The sequence below is a fragment of the Alternaria arbusti genome (genome assembly GCF_024043155.1).
Source record: "Alternaria arbusti strain BMP 1465 chromosome Unknown scaffold_11, whole genome shotgun sequence".
In the NCBI taxonomy this organism is placed as follows: Eukaryota; Fungi; Ascomycota; class Dothideomycetes; order Pleosporales; family Pleosporaceae; genus Alternaria; species Alternaria arbusti.
In genome coordinates, this window is record NW_026249951.1 from 392,424 (window position 1) to 413,819 (window position 21,396).

Genomic DNA, 21,396 nt, shown 5'->3' on the forward strand with positions numbered 1-21,396 from the left:
TAGGGTGCAAGACTGGATTGGTGTGGGAGGGGATTGGGCGCTGTACTGATGAAATATTCAAGCGTTAGGACAGATTGGAGAAGCCGAGGGCGCTTGTGTATATTGGATGTACAGTGTATGCGTTATTTGCGTCTAGAGACGTGTACTATATCAGAAGAGGAAATACTTATCTTACAAACCCGCAACCACTTGTACAGAGTTTCTACCTGATCGGTATCTCAGCTGCTCCGCACTCTTTAGTCACAAACCGCATCTACCAGCGCTGGACCGACCAGTCTTGTAGCCATATCTTTAACTACTATCCTAGTAGACACAAAGCCAGCGTTGCAATTTGAAATTTCCCATGTTTCTCATGGCGTTGGAAACGGGCTGGAGGTCTGTCTTAGTGACCACGCCATCGGAAGCTGTTATTGGTTCCAGAGACCATTCCTGAAGAGCCAGATGGAACTTTAAGGTAACCCTGAATGCTTCTTCCACACTTTCGCCGATCTGGTGTAGTTAAAATGGCATTCGATAGACAGTTTCATCGGAAGATTGATGGCATCCGAGGAAAGCAATGGCTATCGCATCACTTTGGCGTCGAAGGCTTTTCCTCTCCAGCCTTGCCCTCCTCTTCCGCCCCCTGCGTGCCGTCCTCCAACGCTTCCACAAGCTTAAGCTCCTCATCGATTTTGTCGATTTGCTTCAAAATGAACGCAATCGTAGCATCCCTTGCTTTGTCCACCCTCGTCAGCGCATCCATAGTCATCTTCCCATAATCCTGCATCTTCTGCGGCGTCGGTGGCGCAGGCTCCTCATCCTGCAACTGCGCCTTTTTCTGACTCAACAACTTCCTCAGCGCAAAGATGTTGTAATCCCTTTCCTGTAGGTTCTTGATCAGCTCTTCCCGCTTAGCTTCTTCGTCGACTCTTTGCTTCTTGGTAGCCTGCTCTTTCTTGATCTCCGTATCGGCGACTTTCCACTTCCAAATCGCTTCCTTGGCGCTGTTTTCAATATGCGTGAAACGTATAGGACCGATATTTTGCCCGCCGTACCAGCGCGCAACTACTACAACGCCCTCGGTCTGCGTGTCTCGTAGTACATTGCTGAGTCGTCCTCCGGCCCACTTTTCGCCGTCATCATCGTGGCCAAGATCATACAAAGTGCGGGATTCTGGCATCAAAGACTTTTGCCGTGATGGTTTCCTCCATGCTGCGATTTTGTGGGTGGCAGTCCGGAATTCGGGGAGTGTTTGCAAGGCTTTGGCGGATAGGTTAGGAGAGAACGCGGCTTTGAACGTTGATGTCTGCTTTTGTATTGCCGACGAGAGATATATTTCTGTTACGGGTTTTGGAGATGGTGAGCGCTCCCTTTTCATGGCCATCTCTTTTCATGCGCTTGTTGCACTGGATGTTTTGTGTCCAAGTTGGAGAAGGGACGGGAGGTTGGTAACGTGCAGGGAAGGCGCATGCGGAAGCGCGACTTTAGCGCGGATGCCAAACGATGTCGCGAAGCTTGTCAGCGCTGCTTCCACGAAACATCATCTTCGAACATCAAGATTCCATCGATTTTGCGTCCACTAGCAGTTATCTTATAGATTTAACTGTTCTGATCACTACGGCTGAATCTTGTCATTTGTTTACAACATTCTCTTCCAAGATCATGAACAATTCCTGCGTCGTCTGTGCACGTACTCTTCTTGAAAGATACGATGCGCATCCCTCCTGTCCAGACAAGACGTCTCATCAAGCAAATACATGAAATTTGTTTCTAAGGACGTATCGGTATTACCCAGGCGGTCAAGCAAGAACTTCCGATACGGTCAAGGCTGTCGTTTCTCTCACTACGTTCCTCGACCCAATTGTTGCTCAGGTATATAACTCATCACCACCGTTCTCTTCATATATATAGCTTGGCTCTCTATCATACTTACATGATCCATTTACAAAAAACAACAAATTGGCTGTCTACCTTCCTTACCGACAGCACCGAGGGTACCCGGTGGTGTCTCAAATCTTTCACTTCTCGATTCTACGAACACGTCACATCAGGCGCACGAGACCACATCTCGGGATATATACCCCACTTACTTGTCATTGGACGGCCTTGCTAAGACTCAAGATTCGCAGCAGGCAACGGGCCGTTACTGCTAGCGCATGCAATAATATATAGGTAGTGATATCTGATCTCCAACACTGATCCTCTACCACCTACTCGCCGCTACAACTTCAGTAGTATCTGGCGCGATCAAAGCGATTCTTCGCGCCGACTCAAGGTAAGTTCGTGCGATTTGTTCGGCGCAGACACCTCGTCCTCCAGTGCGACGCGACTTTGATCTGCTGAGGCGATCCTCTTGCTCCAGCCTTCCATTTTAGACTTGATGCAAAACCTCTTGCTAATCTCTACGGCTCAGAGAACTGCCTCAACACTCCGGTGGCAGTTTGTTCATCAAGCTCAAGCTCTTCAAGTCCACTGTCCATACGGACCAGCTATCACCATGGGCCGATTCGAAACCCTCAACGATGACACCAAGGACCTGGTGAATTGTCTTCTCCCCGCCCTGGCAACTTCCTTCGGTCTCACTGACAGTCTGGATATCATCCCCGAGGACATTCGCATGCGCGCCTGGGATTGCGAGCGCCGCGACCATATCAAGGACGAGACCGAGAACGACCCTCGCAACTGGGGTGTACAGTTCCTCAAAGATCTGATGTCTATTTCTCGTCTCACGAATGGAGACCTAGCTCGGTTCCAAGCTGATCTGCGTGCCAAGGTCGCTCTTCATGAGCCCAAGCATCCCTGGGCTCGTCTGGCCGATATCAGAGACATCAAGGATGAGTACGAGCACCCAGAGCGCAAGAATCAGGTCGTCATCCCGGAGTCCTCTGAAGAATCTTCCGATGACTCCTACTTCGAAGAGCTTGTCGAGCCAGATCAACCCAAGGGCGCTAAGAGGCGTCGTGGTAACCACGAGATCTACGAAGCACGCGTTCTAGAGAAGCGCCGCAAACGTAAGTCAACCCTTCTGTCATACCGAAAGTCGTTCAACAGATACATCAGCGACGACTTTGGAACTTCGAACGTCGAATCATGTTATTGACATTGAGTAGGTGCTCCTAACCGTCTCCGCCGTGCCGAGGATGGTGGCTTCGAGCGTCACGACAAGCGGGCCAAGAAGCGTGAGCGCTCTGTCCGCACCAGCACCACTCCCAGTGGTCGCGGAATCGCTACTCGCCGCGCTAGAACCATCGTAACCAAAGACGACAAAGACTATACTAGCTCTCCCGGTACCCAATCCCTCCTTACCCACCGGACTCCCGCCTTCTCCGTCTCTCCAGGTCCCCAAGATGCGCGCATGTACCCTGTCGAGACTGTGGATACCGTAGATACATCTGGTCAGCCTCTTGCTGTCCAAAAGATGCAGGCTGAGTTGGAAGTTGCCGAGGCGGAGCTCAAGGCTGCTCGTGTAAGGTGGCAGTACCTCCAGGCCAAGGAGCAGGCTGAGCAGGAAGCTATGTATGGTGGTAACGGTACTCCGGAGATGCCTCACAGGTTCGATTAAGTAGTTCTGGTTGATGTGATTGGAGGATTTCATGCATATTTGCGGTGGCTTCGGCGGCCTTTCTATAGTACACTACATGCGTGAATGATGGAAGCCAAATTCAGAATTTAAGACTTTTCCTTCTTCTTCTCCCTGACCAGACGTTCTTCTTTCATGGCCAATCGCATTCGGAGTGACCTATCGGTACTATTGCCCGTACCGGGCGGCGCTCGTGGGAGGGGGCCGATGTTGATGTCGCCGGCAGAAGTTCGCGCCGCAACATGTTCTTGGAGTGTCTTTATAACCTCCTTCTTTTCCTGCTGAAGCGCAAATCGCGTATTTCGCGGTTTCGGCTCCGATTTGTAAGTGTCGAGGTGAAAGAAATCTTCAGCGCGCATTCGCTTCCGCTCCCAAAGCTTCTTGTCCGCCTTCTTTCCAGAGGCAATCTCCTCTCTCCACTGATTAGCCTCATGCCAATCGGTATACTACATTTATGTTAGACATCATCGCTTTCACTCATGATTGTAGACATGCTGCCTCCATCCACTCATCTGCTCCCTTCGCCTTGCTCATTGTCATATCGGCCAGCAGGATACTACGTAGAGCCTGCTGGATGGGCGTTGCGGTGCACTGAGCCATGTTGAGGAATACGTAGGCTTTTGTATTGTGTTTTGATAGGGCGATTGTTATGTTGTAGGCCCCAGAGGTGTCTGTTGTGTGGTGGTTGTAGGGTGGGTGTCGCGTTTTAGGCCGCAAAGATAGTCAAGGCAACGACCATATGAGCCCGCAAAAGCCGTTTGCCGCATACAGCAGTGACGGTGAGAGCGTAATTTCTTCATCTCTGGGCTCGCGGTGACGCGTCTTTCCTGTGTAACCTCGCAGTGAAAGTGAAGGTGAGAGCGGATTGAGCTCGCGTTTGTTTGTTTACTCCACCACAATCTCTATCTCCCTGCCCAACTTTCATATCCGCTTTATATGTGTATATATATTAGTTAATTCTACGATACTCTATCAAACCATTCTACCTCAAAACCGGGATGGCGGCTGGAACCAAAAGAGGACACTGTCCAAGAAAGAAAGATACAAAACATAGCCAGTCGTGATAAATCCGCCACAAGAAGCAATAACAGGGTTTCAAGATGTTTCCAAAGTATAACGGAGGTGGTCATCTCTTTTTGCACTAGGGTCGAAACTGTGTTGTGACAACTCTGCGCTCTCCTCTTTGCCCGCTTTTTTGCCCGCGGTACGTGGCGGGAACATGAATATCTTTGCTGCATTCATGGATTCATTCCTCGTAGCTGTAAACGTTAAGAAAGTAGCGTAGCAGGCAAAGAGGTCTTACCAACAGCTCTTCCAACCCCAGTCGTGCATAGAGTACCTCCAGCCCTTCCCATGGTTATCACCCTTAGCAAACCTACACAGTAGTTGGAGAATACACACGCAGCGCAATTCTTTGTTTTGGCAATGCTGTTAGACACATGTACTACATCATATGTAGGTCGGCCTTCACACCTGGGCATGCCAGGATATGTAAGCTGACATGCAGTCGACCCCACAATTGTTCCGTCCGACTCAGGTACGCATTTCTAGACTATGCAATGTCATTCCTAGACCTTTCGGCGCGCCTTCTACGCCACTCGCACCTGCCTGTTTCGCCGTTCGATCAAACCCAGTCTGCAGGTGGACCAATTAGGAACTACGCTCCGCTAGCGCGTCTCCGCAGTCCTTCCCCAGATCGCCTGATCATCCCGACACCGAGGCTCTACAAAAAACATTATGCACACAGCAGGACCCATTATGAACATGGAACAGCCATCCCAGAAACGAGTATCGAAAGCATGCGACGCGTGCAAGAGGAGGAAAGTGCGTTGTAACGGCCAAGCACGGTGTCAACAGTGCGCGCATCTCGGCTTGCGGTGCATCTACTCACCCTCCGGCAAGCAAAGGTCTCAGGGCAAGCGAGGCCATATCATCTCCGAGTTCAGAAGCCAAACATCCAATTTGCCAGCAATATCGCCGCCCATACTGCCTGCTCATTCAGCAGCAGCTAGCTTTCAGACGCCGTACAGTCCCATCTCGCCGATACTTGACCGTAATGGAGGCACACCAAGTATGTCACCCTGGCAATCTCTACTCAAATATGGGGTGCTACTGCTGACTCCGGGCAGCATCTCCTTCGTCATCTTTCACATCACAGTACCCCAAGGCTTTCTTTCTCGACCTCATCCCGGATTATGTTGCTGGGGTATATCCTGTTCATCCGGTCATTGCCGAACATGAGCTCCGACAGTACATCGAGGTCATGGACAGCGACCTAGATGTCCGCTCATTCATCTACGCGTTCGGAGGCTGCACGCTGAACTTGACCCGGTATGGTGACCGCCGAACAGAAGAAGTCGTCCAAACCATCGAAAGCCTTATGGACTACTCGATAGATACCATGAGGCGAACCCACAAGCATTGCCATTTCTCGGTCATGCGAGCTGTGCAGTCAATGTTCATACACAACTGCCTCATGAGTCTGCAAGGTAGCGACAGCGCATTCTACTACATGCGAGACGCCATTACGATCATCCAGCTGCTGCAGATCGACAAGCCGGAGAACGTGGCCCAGCTGTCTCCTCCCGAACGATCCCGAAGACAGCGGCTCTACTGGCAAGCGTACATACACGAGCGATTCATAGCTATCCTGGATTACCGGCGTGCCATTCTCCCTCCACTCTACACATTGCCGGAAGACGACCCTACACTTCCGATACAGGTCCACGAGGGCTTCAATCAGATCATCAAGCTTTTCCGCATGCTTGATACCGAGTTCCTTGATAGTTGGCTTGACACGCAAGGAGGCAACGTCACCAGCACGTGGGTCGAGGCCAAGTCGCGCGAGCTTGAAGGCGACCCTGAGGCTGACGCGCGGGAGTTGGCCATGTTGTCCATGATGCAACGAGCCGATCTGTGCATCACGCGTGAATGGCTGCGCACTCTGGTCTGGCGCTTAGCTATGAGCCAAACCCTCTTGTCTTCTCGATCTTCGAAAGATTGCCTGTCGCTCTTATTCCCGGTAAGGCTGTCACAGACATTACGGCAACAATTATCCAGTATGTCGCGCCACGACATCGAAGTACACGGAAGCAGCATCACTCAGAAACTTTTCGAGATCACAGACACGATTGCCGATGTTCTTATCCACGTTCCCGCCGCGACTATCGATGAAACGGCACTAAGGATCGACGATTTCCTCTTCATCCTAGACTTTGTCCTGCTGATTCCACACCTTGATCAGACGCGTCGAAGCATACTGCTCGAGAAGCTAGAGCGCCTCCAAACGATGTTCCCTGAGGCACTCAGCAATGCCAGTTCGCCGAACCTACCACACGATGTGAATAGTCCTGGTGGGGTGAACGATCCTTGGTATCAAGTCACGCAATCAAAGACAGCTGCTGGGCTAGAGGATATGGCGGACGGATTGGTGCAGGTTCAAGCCCAAGAAATTCCAAGATCAGAGGCGAGAAGTGGACATTTGGCCACATGGAACAATATTTCACAACGCTTGTCCATGCAGGTCGCTCATGTAGCTCAGTAAAATCTAGCTTCAAGCAATGATTTTGTTCATGCGACACTATCTACGCAAGTAAATAGATCCTGCCTTCAAAAGCAGCCAGTTTCTTCTCCTCACAGTTGTCCACGCTGCTTACAAGCAGTTCCATCTTTTCGCTCTTTACACTTTCTGGGAAGGCCAGATCCTTCTTCTGGTCCGTGAAGTTGCAAATGCCCACGGCCCTCTTCTCATTCCATGTCTTGCTGAAAACAAAGAAGTCTGGGCTCTCCACATCTAGATCGTCGTACTGACCATGCACAAGCAGATCGTTGTGTTGCTTGCGTACTTGCAGCATGCGCTTCCAGAAAGCGAGCACGGAATCCTTATCGCCTTTTTGTTGCGCAACATTGCAAACATTTGCATCTTCAAGAGGTCGCATCCACGGTTCCGCGGTAGCGTCAGGCGGCGAGAAGCCGTTGTGCGTTGCGGTCGACCAGCTCATCGGCACACGAGCATGGTCTCTAGCGAGATGCTGAAGCGACTTATGCGCAGCTTCAAGAGCCTTGGGGTCATCGTTTGTCCGCGCAGCTACCATCTTGTAGTAGTTTGTCGAGTCCACGTCCTTGTATTCGCTCATATCCCACGTCAGAGGGAAGTTCGTCATGCCAATTTCTTGGCCTTGGTAGATGAACAACGTGCCGCTCAGTGCTGCCATCATCAATGCAAGCATCTTGCCGCCTGCAACACGGTGCTCGGGCGCATCGGATGTGAAGCGTGTGATTGATCGACTTTGGTCGTGATTCTCGAGGAAGACGGTAGTCCAACCATCTGAGGGGGCGCGAATGAGGTCTTGCGTGCGGGCCATGGCACGTTTGAACTGTGGGAGTGTCCAGTTCTTAGGGGTGGTTTGGAACTTGTAGGGGCCTTGGCCGACGTCGACGACATCCTATGCTGATAGTTAGTACTGCAGATCTCTTGTTTTTGCGGTTTTGGGGCTTGCTCACAAATTGGAAGACCATGTTCAGTTGCTTCTCTTTAGCACTAACATATTCCAACACTCTCTTCATGTCTGGTGTGTGGGGACACTCGCCGACGGTCATAGCATCGTACTTCTCCAAGATTTGGTTCATCTCGTTCAGGAATTCGGCCATCCTTGGGCCGTTGCAGTACTGGTATCCAGCAAACTGCCATTCTGAACCAGGATCGGTGATCGGTGCGTCAAGCATCTCACCTTTGCTGTACATGTTGACGGTATCAACGCGGAATCCATCAACTCCGCGCTGTAGCCAAAACTCCATGGCGGATTTGTAGATGGCTTGTCGTGTTTCTGGGTTTTCCCAGTTGAGGTCAGGTTGCTCGGGGCAAAAGAGATGTAGATAGTATTCTTGTGTATGCTCATCCCACTCCCACACACTACCTGTAAAGTTGCCGACCCAGTTGTTGGGAGCTTTGCGCTCGCCGTTGACATAACGAGCTGGTCTCCAGATGTACCAGTCTCTCTTGGGGTTGTCTTTCGATGATCGTGATTCTAAGAACCATTTGTGCTTGGAGAAGTCAATTTTGCAGGGTTGTGCCGAGCTGCACCCTCAAGACTTACCTGGTCAGATGTATGGTTGACTACCAGATCCAGTATAATCTTCATGCCTCGCGAATGTGTCTCGGCGATCAGCTTCTCCATGTCTTGGACAGTACCATACGGCCTGTACACATCCTCATAGTCACGGATGTCGTACCCCACTGTTGGAGTAGAAGGTCAATATATATACCACGTGCAATTTGTATAGAGGTAATACTTACTGTCTACTTGGGGTGAATCGTACATGGGACAGATCCAGATGACGTCAACACCAATGGAGCGGATGTAGTCCAGCTCTGAAATGATGCCATTGAGGTCACCAATGCCGTCGCCGTTGGAGTCTTTGAAAGAAGCGGGGTAGATCTGGTATACAACACCATCTTTCCACCAAGGTCTTTGAGGAACGGTCATTGTGTTGCTGCTGGATCCCCGTGCTCTTTGGGGTAATTTTGATTACCTAGGTATGGTGGGTAGAGATGGTACGCAGCGTCAATGAGGGCAAGCGTTTCTTTGGTGGCTTGCAATGGCACCAGTGGCTTTCTTATAAGCGTCTTGCAATAGGATCTTATCAGATGGAGGGTAGTCGTTGAGATCTGGTCACTGTGTTTGGACCGCACGTGGAGGTTCCCCCCACCGGAAAGTTTCTCGGTACAATGACGATTGGCTCAAAGCCGGATCGTGTCTACACATGGCGATCCCCACACAACCCAGCAACAGTCTTCCCCACAGATGTCTTCCATCGCATGGTGTTTCAACGTTCTTTCCCGCGTGTCCGATATTGCGGGATTTAAGCGAGGATGCATGCGGGGAGATGGTGGGCGCGACAGGCTATCGATTCATGCTCTCGGTCCGAGATGAAAGGCAAACCGCGTTAGCGGGAACGCTCAGTCGCATTTCCGTGCCACACGTGATGGTCGCTTCGGCTTTGGGGGCTCGTGCACGCAACCTTGAAATCTCGGTCCGGCATCTTGTCGAATCACGACCTTCACTCCTGCTCCGAGTTTTCGATGGCACACCCGTGTCGGCGGGCCTCACCAGCAACAGCCTAGCCTTTCAAGCCATAGTGCTGCGCGATGAAGATGGCCTCACAGCTGCAAGAGTGGCGTCCTCCCCGCATCCCTTGACTGCCTCCACCATCCCCGGTTTCTGACTTGGCACGAGCTCTGTCTATGCATGGGTATCGCGTGTCTGGGGTCGTGAAGTTGTATAAGTAGAACGACGGTATCCACCAGGAGAGATCACCATCCAGCTTCGAGTCCCATCAGCTCCACGTTTAGGAGAGGTCTGGGTCTGACCCACAGCATCCTACTTTATCCTTTGGACATACCCACATTTGTCAAGCCACCTGGACATCGTCTCATCCTCGGACACGACCATCATGTCTCGCCGCAACAGCAGTGTCGTCGCTATCGACGCCGAACAGGCACGCCGCCTTTCACTCGCCGTCACGGACATCAAACAAGTCGCCCACGATGCCGGCAACGCGACTCGATCAGAGCAGCAGATGACCCTGCGCCAGGGTGTCAAGCTATACCCAAAGGCCATCGCCTGGTCCGTCCTGCTCTCCGCAGCCATCATCATGGAAGGCTTCGACAAGGTCTTGATCGCCAACCTGATGGCGGTTCCTGCCTTTAAGCAAAAGTTTGGCGAACAACTTGCAGATGGCACCTTCGAACTCACCGCTGCGTGGCAAGCGGGCCTCACAAACGGTGCATACGTTGGAGAGTTCACAGGTCTGCTCCTGAACGGTCTCATCGCGGATCGTTTCGGCTACAAGAAGACAATGATCGGCGCGCTCTTCGCTGTGAATTTCTTCATCTTCATCGTCTTCTTCGCGCAGAACATCACCATGCTTCTATGCGGTCTCATCCTGTGCGGTATCCCATGGGGTGTATTCCAGACCCTGACTTGCACCTATGCCGCCGAAGTCGTACCGGTGCCGCTTCGTCCAATTCTTACAACATACGTCAACCTCTGCTGGGTCATCGGTCAATTCCTCGCCTCTGGCGTTTTGAAGGGTGTAGCCGAGCGCCCCGACCAATGGGCATACCGCATCCCATACGCCCTGCAGTGGCTCTGGCCTGTCCCGTTGATGATTGGCATCTCGTTCGCACCTGAATCTCCCTGGTGGCTTGTACGGAAAGACCGATGCGAAGAAGCAAAGAAGATGTTGATGCGCCTCACATCACCCGAAAAGCTGCCTGACTTCAACGCCGATGAGACCATTGCTATGATGCGCCACACCAACGCCATGGAGATGGCGGTCTCTGAAGGTACTTCGTACTTGGACTGTTTCAAGGGTACCGATCTCCGCCGAACTGAAATCGCCGCCATGGCATGGTTTACGCAGGCCTTTTGCGGAGCAGGTCTTATCGGTTATTCAACATACTTTTTCCAGCAAGCAGGCCTTAGCGACGCGGATGCGTTCTCCATGAGTCTAGGACAATACGCAATTGGTGGCGTGGGTGTCTTCATGGCCTGGATCCTCATCCAACGTGTAGGACGCCGCACATTGTACGTGTATGGCGATCTCGCCATGGTTATGTTGTTGTGTATCATCGGAGGTCTCGGTTTCATTCCAGCCGGCAACGTTGGCGCGCAGTGGGGTATCGGCGCCATGCTCCTGCTTTTTGCAGCCGCATACAACTGTACGGTCGGACCTGTCTGTTACTCCATCGTCGCAGAGATTCCATCCACTCGTCTTCGCCAAAAGACTGTCGTCTTGGCCAGGAACTTCTACAACATCGGTTCTATCATCGGCAATGTTATTACTCCACGTATGCTCAACCCCGGTGCTTGGAATTGGGGCGCAAAGAGTGGTCTTTTCTACGCCGGAACGTGCTTTTGCTGCTTTATCTGGGCGTTCTTCCGTCTTCCCGAGCCAAAGGGCAGGACTTACGGAGAGCTCGATATCCTCTTCGAGAAGCGTGTCCCGGCTAGGAAGTTTAGCAGCACGGTCGTTGACAGCTTCCATTCCAGTGATACCGAGAGCGATTATACCGAGAAAAAGGGTGTCTCGGCCCATCTTGAGCAGGTCAACTCTAGGGATGCTATTTGAGCTGTGAGATCCGCCACGGAGGCTTTATGATTTGTAAATATTATGTGTGACGAATTATCGACTTGTCGTAAATGGAGGATGTATCTTTCATCGTAATAGAATATGTTTCTGCAGATGCTAGTGTGCTGTGATCTTACGCGGCCTCAAGCTTTGGTGCGGCAGCAAGCGTCGTGCGATTGTTGAGTCTACTGTGAAATTAAAGCAAGGGGGGCTCGCCACAATTGCCCATTTGCGGTCCGGCCTAGTCACGATTCAATAGTGGGGTACATAGGCCCGGGAGCGGTTCTTGCATTCCTTGCTGCTCGCTTACTTTCCCCAAACACAAACGTGGCGTTCCCTTCTTCCCATCATCGATGTAGGTGAGAACTTAGCAGTGCGGGTCCGGACTGCGTCGTATCACCACCGGGCAATTAGTCATCATTTCTCGAAATGCCCAATGTTGGCAGACCTTCTCCAGGTTGCAAGACATGTAGGGACCGCAGGATCAAAGTATGTAATGCACGCGTGAGTAGATACTTGGGCCACTAATCCGCTGTTCCAGTGTGACCAGAAGCGGCCTTCCTGTTCGCAATGTCTCCGTGCAGGCAAAGAATGCCATGGATACCGCGACGTGGCTTCCCTAATGTTCAAGAATGAGAGTCGCGTCGTGGCAAAGAAAGCGGAACAGCGTTACGAAGAGCTTGCCAAATCAAAAGAACCAAGAACACCTTTGGGGCGTGGAGAACCCAACAGGATCAGAAGCGTGCAGCGGATCTATCCGGTGCAGAGTCCGCCCAAGGCTGAGATCATGGCCTTGCAACCCACGCTGAATATCGACGCCCAAGCGCAAGGCTTCTTCCTCACCAACTATGCAGGCGCTGCCGATTTCCCTCAAGGAGGCCAATTCGAATGGATTCCCCAGCTGTTGTCACGGCCGAATATCGAGGGTACGCTTCGTGAGAGCTTCCGCGCCCTAAGTCTAGCAATCTTCGCCAATGCAGCGAAGTCTCCTGCCGTCATGCGAAAAGCGCGTATCGCATACGGTTCTGCATTGGAGGAAACAAACAGAGCGCTCATGTCGCACGAAGCCGCGGTCAAAGATAGCACTTTGGTTTCGGTCATCCTACTTGGCATGTACGAGGGCACGGTATACACAGATAAGAGTTCCATCGATAGGTGGTCAAAGCACGTCAGCGGGGCTTACACCCTCTTCATGTTACGCGGCAAGTCGCAATTCGAGACAGAACTTGGACGGCGAATATTCCAGCAGTCATACGGCGTCGCTCTATTCTTCACGCTTGAACTAGGGACGGGTATTCCAGGTTAGTCACAATCCTAGGCGGACTGCATGTAATACACGAACTAACATCGCACACCAATATCTAGAGCACTTGCAAGAGCTGTACGACAGCATCCCCCTGGAATCGGGATTCAACGAGCTTGTTAAAAAATTCATGATCGGCATTCTGCACGTCATGGACGCAGTCGTCAAACTCGGTCAAGACAAGAGCCGAGATCCCGTGGAAACAATCAACCGCGCGAGAAATCTCAGTCAAGAGCTAGAGGATATCAAGGCTCTTTTACCTGCAGCCTGGCATCCAACAAGGGTCCATCTTGATGTACCTTCAGTTCATTACTGTGGAAAAACATACAGCATCTGCCTCGTTCCCGTCATGGCGCAGTTGTGGAATTACACCCGGTTTATTGGAATTCAAGTACACGATATCATCAGAGCAAACCTGATGAGGGTTCGTGAGGAACAAACTTCCCCGCTCTACGACGCTGCCAGTTTAAAAGCATGTATACAGCATGAGGAGAATGTGCTACGAGCTAACGTTGCCGCAATCATTGCCGCAGTTCCCCAGACCATCGGCATGGTGCCATCCCCGGTCTTCTCTGCTGCTGGATTGTCCCCCGAAGATGAAACAAAGGATGGTCCTATCATGAGAGAACCGGGGACCTTTATCGATTCAGTCATCTCACCGAGACTAATGCAGCTCGTCCAGCCACTGTATGCAGTGGGTACGTGTGTGCTTATTTCGCATCAAATGCGGCAATGGGTCATTGGCATTCTCCATTTTGTTGCATTGAGGATTGGATCAAGACAGGCAGTCGTGCTCGCAGCTGAGCTGCAAAGGCTTCAGGCGTCAGCACCAAGTGTAGCACACGGTTGGCAAGACATAGCCGAGTGGCTCGCGCTGGGTCCCGGGGTAATATAGCTGTAAACGCAGAGCACAGCCCAGCAATTATATCAACACCACGGATCGCGACTGGCAATGATGAGCAGACAAGCGGAACAAAATATGATCTCGCACCGAACAACTCTTTTGCGCTCATACGCTCGTAATGAGTCTTGTAGTAGGAATTCTTCTTCAAGGCCTACAAGTCTTTCTTGTCATTCCTTGAGGCTTCACCAAATCCCACCCCTGCCATGAATGCTAGTCTGACCAGCCCTGCAAACGCCGTAATGCCTATACTTCCCCAATCCTCCGCCCGCCAGGTGCCTACGCTTAGTCTGCCCTGATTTTCCAACACCTCCCAGACTGCCCAATAGTACGCCAGATCGACAACGAAGCACGACAACTGGACAATGCGCCAGACGTTCATGTCGTTCGTGTATCGTAGCAGGACAGCAGACATGATGCCGAAATTTAGCATGCCCCCGCCACGTTGCTTGAGGATCATGGCGTGGCCGATGTCTGGGGTTGGGGAGGGGATATGTGAAGAGAGAACGACAGTGGGCATGAAGAAGTCCATGGTTGCGCCCCAAGCGCAGATGATGGGGTCGAGGTATGTAAAGAATATGCGATAGAATGTAGGTATAGAGGGTGCCGTGGGCTGAGACATGTTTGCCGCTCGGTTGCAATGAATAGCTCTAATTCGATGAAGAGATGCGAACAGTGTATTGAGTAACGATAATCTGCGTGATGGTGTGGATGGTATGTGTTATGCGTATCCTCGGTGCTTGAGCAGATGTCAGCTTTGGACCCCGCGCCAGTGGGTCTAGCTGCTTCTGTGCTGCATCGATGGCACAGAAGACTAGGTCGCTTGTGACTAGGCTCGTATACCAACAAACCCGTGCTGCAGACCTGCTGCACCTTAAATCCTTCAGCTTCGATCTTCTGTTGCAGTGACGCGTGAGGTCGACTACCACACCTGGGCGGTATCGCAACCTGCCGTCCGTGCCTGCCTGCTACCTGGATGTTCTCCATCGCACAGAGATGGCCCCATCTGCATAATACATCGCATTAATTTGGGCGAGGCAGCAACAATCGATGCTTCCAACAACTTCTGATCGGAGCCGGTCCCGTGTGGTGGATCCCCAGGCTGCTAGCGCGGATCCCGAGTGTTGTGCCTGGGATCCACGCCGTCACGCCATGACCTAACACAACAGCTGGAAGCCGTTGCAGACATCCGCGCCTCGCAAACATTCACCCACTCCAAGCATGAACACACTGCGCCGCTCGACTTTGGGGGCTTGTCTCAATCTGTGACAACACCTCGTACCTGTTAGATCTTCATTGTTGCTCGTCCGGGGCCGTTCCGTCTCTTGCACTCGCACGGCGGTTAGTCGAAACTGCTGAATGGACGCATCCATGGCTCATGCAAGAGGCGCCCCATTGATTAAAAATATTCCCGAAAGCCGTCATGGAAACCTGGAGCTTGTGATCGCATGGCAGAGTTCACGTCCTCGTCGTAGCCCGCTGCGCGAACGGTGAGGCTGTGGGTGCAGACGGGCTTCGCGACGCGACCTGACCCTCAAACCTCGGAACCATGATGGATGCACACGATGCATCCACCAGCGATGGCACGCGCTCGACACCTGGGCATTTCCACAGCCCCCAAAGCCGTCGCTACTGCTAGTGAATTACGTCGGTGCAACACAGTCGCGAGCGCTACCTGGCTATCTAGGTCGTTGATGCGCGGCCCAAGGCATCCTCAACAAAGTGGACATCATCAGAATGTGCCACGCATGAAATAGATGTTTATGCGGTCAGAAGCTTAACTCGAAGCGTATTACTCCTTTCATTCCAGTCAGCCTTATAACGGTTCGAGGTCCAGATATTGACTGGTAGTTACAGGGTTCGCGCGCGCCGTACATCATGGCTGAGTAACGTCAGTTCTCGCTACTCCACCACTACGGACCGATGCTGCCTACGGCTTGAGCAAGTTCACCAGGCTTGCTATTACATTAATTATCCCTGGCAGCGAAGCTTCTCGTGTACAGCGTGTCGCCACGGATTCGGGTTTGCATGGAAGTAGCATTCCTGCTGCAAGCTGGATCACGAGCCTCGCCTCCGCTGCGGTGCGCCAACGCCGTGCCTTGCATTATCACTGCGACTCAGCCTGCGATAGCTGAGCTTGACCATTTAGCGGCATTTCTGAGATTAAGGTCCGGCGGCAAAACGAGATAATTCTCTGGAGAAGGCAATTCCTTGATCGTCGGCCGCCCCTAATTTAACCGCGTCGGGTTAAAGCTTTCATCGCTTCGCCTCAAGCAGACTGGGCATTGGGTCTACCGATGCAATGTCATTGGTGCACAACGAGGAATGCTCGTGAACAAGTGGGTATTATGACAGTTATGCTGGCCAAAAGCAGATGATTGACGCGATAAAGACACCAACGTGCACGGAATCGCGGCAAATGTCCGTGGTCACCCTACCGCACTCGTTCTAGTAAGCCAGGCAGTACTGCGGCGTTGACAGATTTCCTGCCCTACTTTCGGTTCTCCCCGAGCAAGCCACATCCGCTTCACACGTACGAATGCCTTACGGCACGGAAGGCCTACTCGTTAAGCGCCGTCGTGAGATGGAGGACATGCTCTGCCTACACGATGGATCAACTAAGATGGTGGCGTGGAGCTGGGGGAGTTGGTTTGATATATAGCTCCTTACTGGACTTTTAGTATGAAAGTACCCCATAACGAAGATTCTCCATGTCAGCAGAGCAATTCTCAAAGCTCTCTCTCGGAGAGGATATGGTTACCACTCGTGCCGGGGCCGCAAGGGCCGCAAGAGCTAGTACACAATCATCGGGGCATTCTGAGGAAGATCAGCCCATACCATCCGTCGAGTCCACCGTTTCCCCTACGCCTTCCCTGGTTATATCAACGAAGAACCTTCATTACAATGTCTCGGCCTTCGACACCGACCTACGAAGGCGGGCCAAAAGAGGACTGGAAGGTAGCGATATCAGGCTCAAGTACTGCGCAGTCTCGGAAGATGATTATAGCCCGAATGGCAGCCCAAAGAAGTTCTTCCATCTTGACGACGACATCATTGTGGCGATGGGTGGGAAGTTACGAAGACCTGAGTGTACGTGTGGCGCAAACGAAAAAGGTCTCGCGTGCAAGGTACGCTCTCGCATACACAACCATTGACGCATCACTAAAAGTAGCCCCAGCATATCTATTGGGTCGGAGACCAGATCATCTCAACTTCTCCAGACGATATGGTCAAGACGCCTCTTCACCTTTCTCCCGATGGCTCGAAGATCGAAGACGTCAAGCCTGCGGAACTACTGGACACCAAAGGCTTAGCCAATATCGCCAACGACCTGAAGTGGGTTTATCGGGATGACAATCTGCCTGAAGACGACGACTTGAAGGAGACAGTCATTGATATGTTTTCATGCTACGAGCCACAAGATGCACTTCCTGGAGAGTTTCAATATCCCGAGTCGCCTCTTACTTCCGAACGGTCCAAGAAGTACCAGGAGTTGACAGAGCTCTTTACGCAGTACGCAAACTGGTATCCCAGCCTATATCTCCAAATGCGCAAGATCATCGACCCGGACTTCGAAAGCCGTGTCTTCTTCGAAAAGATCGACAAGCGCATTACTTCCACCTTCGACGCTTTGGATGAGTACATAGCCAAGGGACCATACAACCTCTCTCAAGGCCCCCCTCGGTTCGACGTCTCCAGTTGTGCACAGAAGTTGACATCACTAGTCAAAGCCATTGATGACTTCTATCAACGCCATGCTGACGTCGAGGACGTGGCCGTCCGAGCAGCGGCGGCTCTTGTTACGATTCTCGACCGTGTTACGGACCGCGATAAGAATGCATATGAAGGCGTCAAGTGGAGTGTGATGGAGGCCCTATCAGACCCTGTTCAAAGCAACCTATACGTTGCGTTGATTGGAGCAGCATCAGATGACGACCCGCCATTTGTTCTCGATGCACTCGGGTCATTGCCTCAGGAAGACGTATACCGTAATCATTGGGCAATGCTACAAGACATCGAACGCAAGCTAACAGATTCTCATGCGCCCACTCATTACATGGCTCTCTTCCGCAATGTCGTCTACGAGAATCGCAAGAGGTCGGGTTCGGAGGTACACGAACGAGAATCGAAGCGAGCAATGCAGTAATGTCAATCTGCAAGCGGACTACCTCGTGCTCGACACAACAGTTGAGTTGGTATGTAGTCGTCCCACTTTTCCTTTTGGTCTGGCGTTGGCGGCTTTGTGCACTTTTTCCATTCCTTTCTCTGTGACTTTTTGCACCTTTTAATACCTTCATGTCTTTCCTTACGACGTTACGGCTGTCCGCACGCTAGTTGAATTCTTCATTTGGATACTCAAGGTCGCCGGACTTCGGTCTGTATTCGCTGGCCTTTGTTATGTTGCTTTCTGTCTTTCCTTCAGGCCACCCGATTTCGGTTTTTAGGTAACCGAATGATTCTATGTATCTCCGATTCTTTCCTTTGCCTTTTTTTTGACCGGTTGCTTGCGGAGCTTTTGATGTTGCCGTGCTTTTAGCCGGGCACAATTGGTGTACCACTTTCTCTTCTCTACACTCCTTGTATCCATAGTTTACACAAACACATTTAGACAGCGGTCCATCGTCGGCGCCGTACGCTGCAAATCCATCATTGTCCGCATAGTGCGAAGTAGAACGAGCTCACTCAAATTGAAAGGTCAATGCGTAATTGGTTTTAGCATAGTAAACACAAAAGCGGTGGAGTGCGCCCCCTAGACTGCAGACCTCAGCTGATACCGGCTCCGCATTCATACAGTGCCAAGCTCCGATATGTAGAAGGATTCCGCGGAATTGGGAGCGTGGCCGATGGCTGACTGACTCAAGACGAGACCGGACCGAACGAAGTGGATCTGGCGCAGTTCGTAGCTGAGCTTCGCATGCTGTAGGCTCTCGCGCTTTGTTAAGCGTAGGAGATAGACTGTCCCCATGCACCATGAGATCCATGTATCTGTAACACTAAGTGCTAGACCAAGCTTCATCTCGGTGTGGATGTCGGGAGTCTGCATCTTGTCGCATTCAAGACAACAGGTCGGCACCGGAGGTCCACAGCAGCCAATCATGCATGGCCCAGTTACATGTCGTACAACGACTCTGTCATCTATACGTGTAACTGGCCGCTTATCCAAACGCTAAGTTCGTGGAACCCATCTGGCCTACACACGATGTGGCCCAAGTGGGTGTCGTTCATGTTGCGTGCATTTGGGCTTCGAGATAGTGGGTGTTGCTCCAGTGTGGGAATCAAGAAATCCACAAACTAGCGACAAACCTTCCCCTTCTGCTCGCGCTCACTGGAATGGCGCATATGACGCTTACTGTATATTCCCCGCAGTATGCGACGTCTTATGGAGGCTGCTTTTGTCAGAAGTTCCGCAGGCTCCGCACAACCTGGACCTGCATCCAGGACCCGCCACCCCACAGAAGGCGGTTGCATGTAGCAGACACCCGCTCCGGGAAGATTCCGAACAGATGCGGACATGATATAGGCGCCGTCGGTTCGATCTGTGCAGAGCAAGTGCCATGACTATGTACACATGGACTTAAACATGTGAAGCACCCAGGTGGCGAGATAGCTCATACCAAGCTCATGCTAGCTAGGAACTTACCGTGTCGGTGCTGATCGCGATAGTCGTTGTGGGCACTGAGGGTGGGTCAAAGGGCTCGACTGCGGGGAGTGCAGCGGCTAGGCTCGAGTTGCCCTCGAATGTGGTTGGATGTCAGATGAAAGGGCCACGCATCGTGCATCCACGTTCTGCGGGGAAGGGATTGACGCTAAGCCGCTCGCGGCCCTAGCGCAGATGGGCATCCTTTGGCAAGCGCAGCCAAGCCACCCAGTGTTGCTTCCATATTACTCTCCTGTCTATCATTCCTGCTCCTCTTCTTTTCGACCTTCTTCTCTTGTCTTGTTGCAACATCGGACACGTGTTCTGCTAGTCTATCCTACACTACGCGGTTTCCCTGCGGCGAACGTAAATCGCTTATCACGCCATCAACCCCCGCTGACTGACGTACTACACCCCGTCCGTGCGCCTAGCGACTTATCAACCATCCCACCCCTTGCTTTGTTTCTCTACGCACCCCATCTTGATTTGCTCTACGCGCACGACCCCTCAACTCAATTGAGCACTTCATACAGACTCTGAACCTCTCTTAAACCTCGTTGCCACGCCCATCATGTCCTCCAATGACCGGAACTCTCCCCCGCTCGCCTCGCCGGACCCTCGCCGACGTGCTTCAGTGACCAGCCAGACGTTCCAGGACCTGTTCGGCCGGTCAAGCGGCTATGTAGGCCAGCAATCCGGGGGACAGGCTGCCACGGGCCCCATCACGACAGCTGCTGCCAACGCTCAGAGACGGCGGCTTTCGCTCACCACTATCGGTCTGGGTGCTTCGCCTGGCCAGACGTCCCCATTCCTCCAGACCCCGCGAACCCGAACCGAGAGCATCTCCAGCGCCAACTCTGGCTCGGTCGACGAGAGCCCCTTCGAAGATGACTACGCCCCTTCCACATCTGCTAGCAGTAGCAACCCAGCCACACCCTTTGCTCGACGGCTGAGCTTCGGAGCTCGTGCAATGCGGGATGTTAGGCAGAGCAACGGAGGCGTTGGGAACCCAAATGGTAGACCACCCATCCATAAAGCTTCCTCTCCCCCGACTGGTCGAGGTCGAGGTCTGTCTTCATTGTCACAGTCATTGCCCTCTTCCGCTACCCTGCTTCGTCCCTTTACCCATGCACACTCGCGGCGATCTACTTCCATATCACACATCTGGCCCTCCACCATTGCAGAGCAGTCCGAGAACATACTTGGAAACTACTCGCTAACGTCGTCTTCAACAGGCGAAGGTTACAATTTCGCTGAGAACCTCCGATCGCGAGCCGAGCGAGGCTCCATCTCCGGGCCCCCTCCCATGCTGAGCCCTTCCGGTCCGACGCACCAGCGTGCTAAGAGCGTTACGATCATGGAGCCACCCGTTCGTGAGATGCCCAAGCCTACGGTGCCTGATGCCATGCAGGAGCGGATCCTCAAGGGCGATTTCTACATGGACTAGCTTCTCTACATGACTTGACATTTAGATCTCCGGTAGGTCATATCGTTCACATCCTTGCTTTGTAGTGGCTAATCCCCACGATCTATAGGACATCTACCTCATAGATGAGACGTCAGACTCCTTCACAATCGTGTATCAGTACTCTACCGCCTACGAAACGGAAACTTTCATACTCCAGAACAACCCTATACCAGGTCTTCGTATCGCTCATGGCCATGAGCGATCGAAGGATTATAAAGACAGCTTTCGTGGAAACCAGGCACGTAACGGCGATTACTGCGTCTGGCACCATCATAACTCGGAAAGCATCGTCATGTGCAACTATCACTACTGGAAGCATGCACTACGATCGTTCTACCAACGTCTTTCTCTGCCGACTTGGGCAGATTGCATTCCACGACGTGGACTTTATGGC

The 21,396-nt window shown here is 52.2% G+C and overlaps 10 protein-coding genes across 10 annotated transcripts; 6 read left to right on the forward strand and 4 right to left on the reverse strand.

Moving 5' to 3' along the window:
* Positions 1–568: 568 nt before the first annotated feature.
* On the reverse strand, positions 569–1,363 carry J4E86_007756 (uncharacterized protein; the record flags this gene model as incomplete). The annotated part of the gene is made up of 1 exon (XM_051448272.1): positions 569–1,363. One exon carries the CDS (start codon positions 1,361–1,363, stop codon positions 569–571), a length of 795 nt encoding a protein of 264 aa, XP_051300539.1.
* A 1,113-nt stretch (positions 1,364–2,476) lies between these two features.
* J4E86_007757 (uncharacterized protein) lies at positions 2,477–3,541 on the forward strand (the record flags this gene model as incomplete). The annotated part of the gene is made up of 2 exons (XM_051448273.1): positions 2,477–2,990; positions 3,090–3,541. 2 exons carry the CDS (start codon positions 2,477–2,479, stop codon positions 3,539–3,541), a joined length of 966 nt encoding a protein of 321 aa, XP_051300540.1.
* Positions 3,542–3,648: 107 nt separating this feature from the next.
* On the reverse strand, positions 3,649–4,040 carry J4E86_007758 (uncharacterized protein; the record flags this gene model as incomplete). The annotated part of the gene is given in 2 exon segments (XM_051448274.1): positions 3,649–4,005; positions 4,023–4,040. 2 exon segments carry the CDS (start codon positions 4,038–4,040, stop codon positions 3,649–3,651), a joined length of 375 nt encoding a protein of 124 aa, XP_051300541.1.
* Positions 4,041–5,615: 1,575 nt separating this feature from the next.
* On the forward strand, positions 5,616–7,103 carry J4E86_007759 (uncharacterized protein; the record flags this gene model as incomplete). The annotated part of the gene is made up of 2 exons (XM_051448275.1): positions 5,616–5,630; positions 5,718–7,103. The coding sequence occupies 2 exons, from the start codon at positions 5,616–5,618 to the stop codon at positions 7,101–7,103; spliced, it is 1,401 nt and encodes a 466-aa protein (XP_051300542.1).
* A 40-nt stretch (positions 7,104–7,143) lies between these two features.
* On the reverse strand, positions 7,144–9,045 carry J4E86_007760 (uncharacterized protein; the record flags this gene model as incomplete). The annotated part of the gene is made up of 4 exons (XM_051448276.1): positions 7,144–8,004; positions 8,063–8,602; positions 8,656–8,795; positions 8,856–9,045. The coding sequence occupies 4 exons, from the start codon at positions 9,043–9,045 to the stop codon at positions 7,144–7,146; spliced, it is 1,731 nt and encodes a 576-aa protein (XP_051300543.1).
* Positions 9,046–10,012: 967 nt separating this feature from the next.
* J4E86_007761 (uncharacterized protein) lies at positions 10,013–11,692 on the forward strand (the record flags this gene model as incomplete). Its single annotated transcript, XM_051448277.1, has 1 exon — positions 10,013–11,692. The coding sequence occupies one exon, from the start codon at positions 10,013–10,015 to the stop codon at positions 11,690–11,692; it is 1,680 nt and encodes a 559-aa protein (XP_051300544.1).
* Positions 11,693–12,314: 622 nt separating this feature from the next.
* Positions 12,315–13,427, forward strand: J4E86_007762 (uncharacterized protein; the record flags this gene model as incomplete). The annotated part of the gene is made up of 3 exons (XM_051448278.1): positions 12,315–12,993; positions 13,058–13,278; positions 13,404–13,427. The coding sequence occupies 3 exons, from the start codon at positions 12,315–12,317 to the stop codon at positions 13,425–13,427; spliced, it is 924 nt and encodes a 307-aa protein (XP_051300545.1).
* A 623-nt stretch (positions 13,428–14,050) lies between these two features.
* Positions 14,051–14,518, reverse strand: J4E86_007763 (uncharacterized protein; the record flags this gene model as incomplete). The annotated part of the gene is made up of 1 exon (XM_051448279.1): positions 14,051–14,518. The coding sequence occupies one exon, from the start codon at positions 14,516–14,518 to the stop codon at positions 14,051–14,053; it is 468 nt and encodes a 155-aa protein (XP_051300546.1).
* A 2,089-nt stretch (positions 14,519–16,607) lies between these two features.
* Positions 16,608–18,043, forward strand: J4E86_007764 (uncharacterized protein; the record flags this gene model as incomplete). The annotated part of the gene is made up of 2 exons (XM_051448280.1): positions 16,608–17,024; positions 17,075–18,043. The coding sequence occupies 2 exons, from the start codon at positions 16,608–16,610 to the stop codon at positions 18,041–18,043; spliced, it is 1,386 nt and encodes a 461-aa protein (XP_051300547.1).
* Positions 18,044–20,105: 2,062 nt separating this feature from the next.
* On the forward strand, positions 20,106–20,981 carry J4E86_007765 (uncharacterized protein; the record flags this gene model as incomplete). The annotated part of the gene is made up of 1 exon (XM_051448281.1): positions 20,106–20,981. The coding sequence occupies one exon, from the start codon at positions 20,106–20,108 to the stop codon at positions 20,979–20,981; it is 876 nt and encodes a 291-aa protein (XP_051300548.1).
* Between the last annotated feature and the right edge of the window lie 415 nt (positions 20,982–21,396).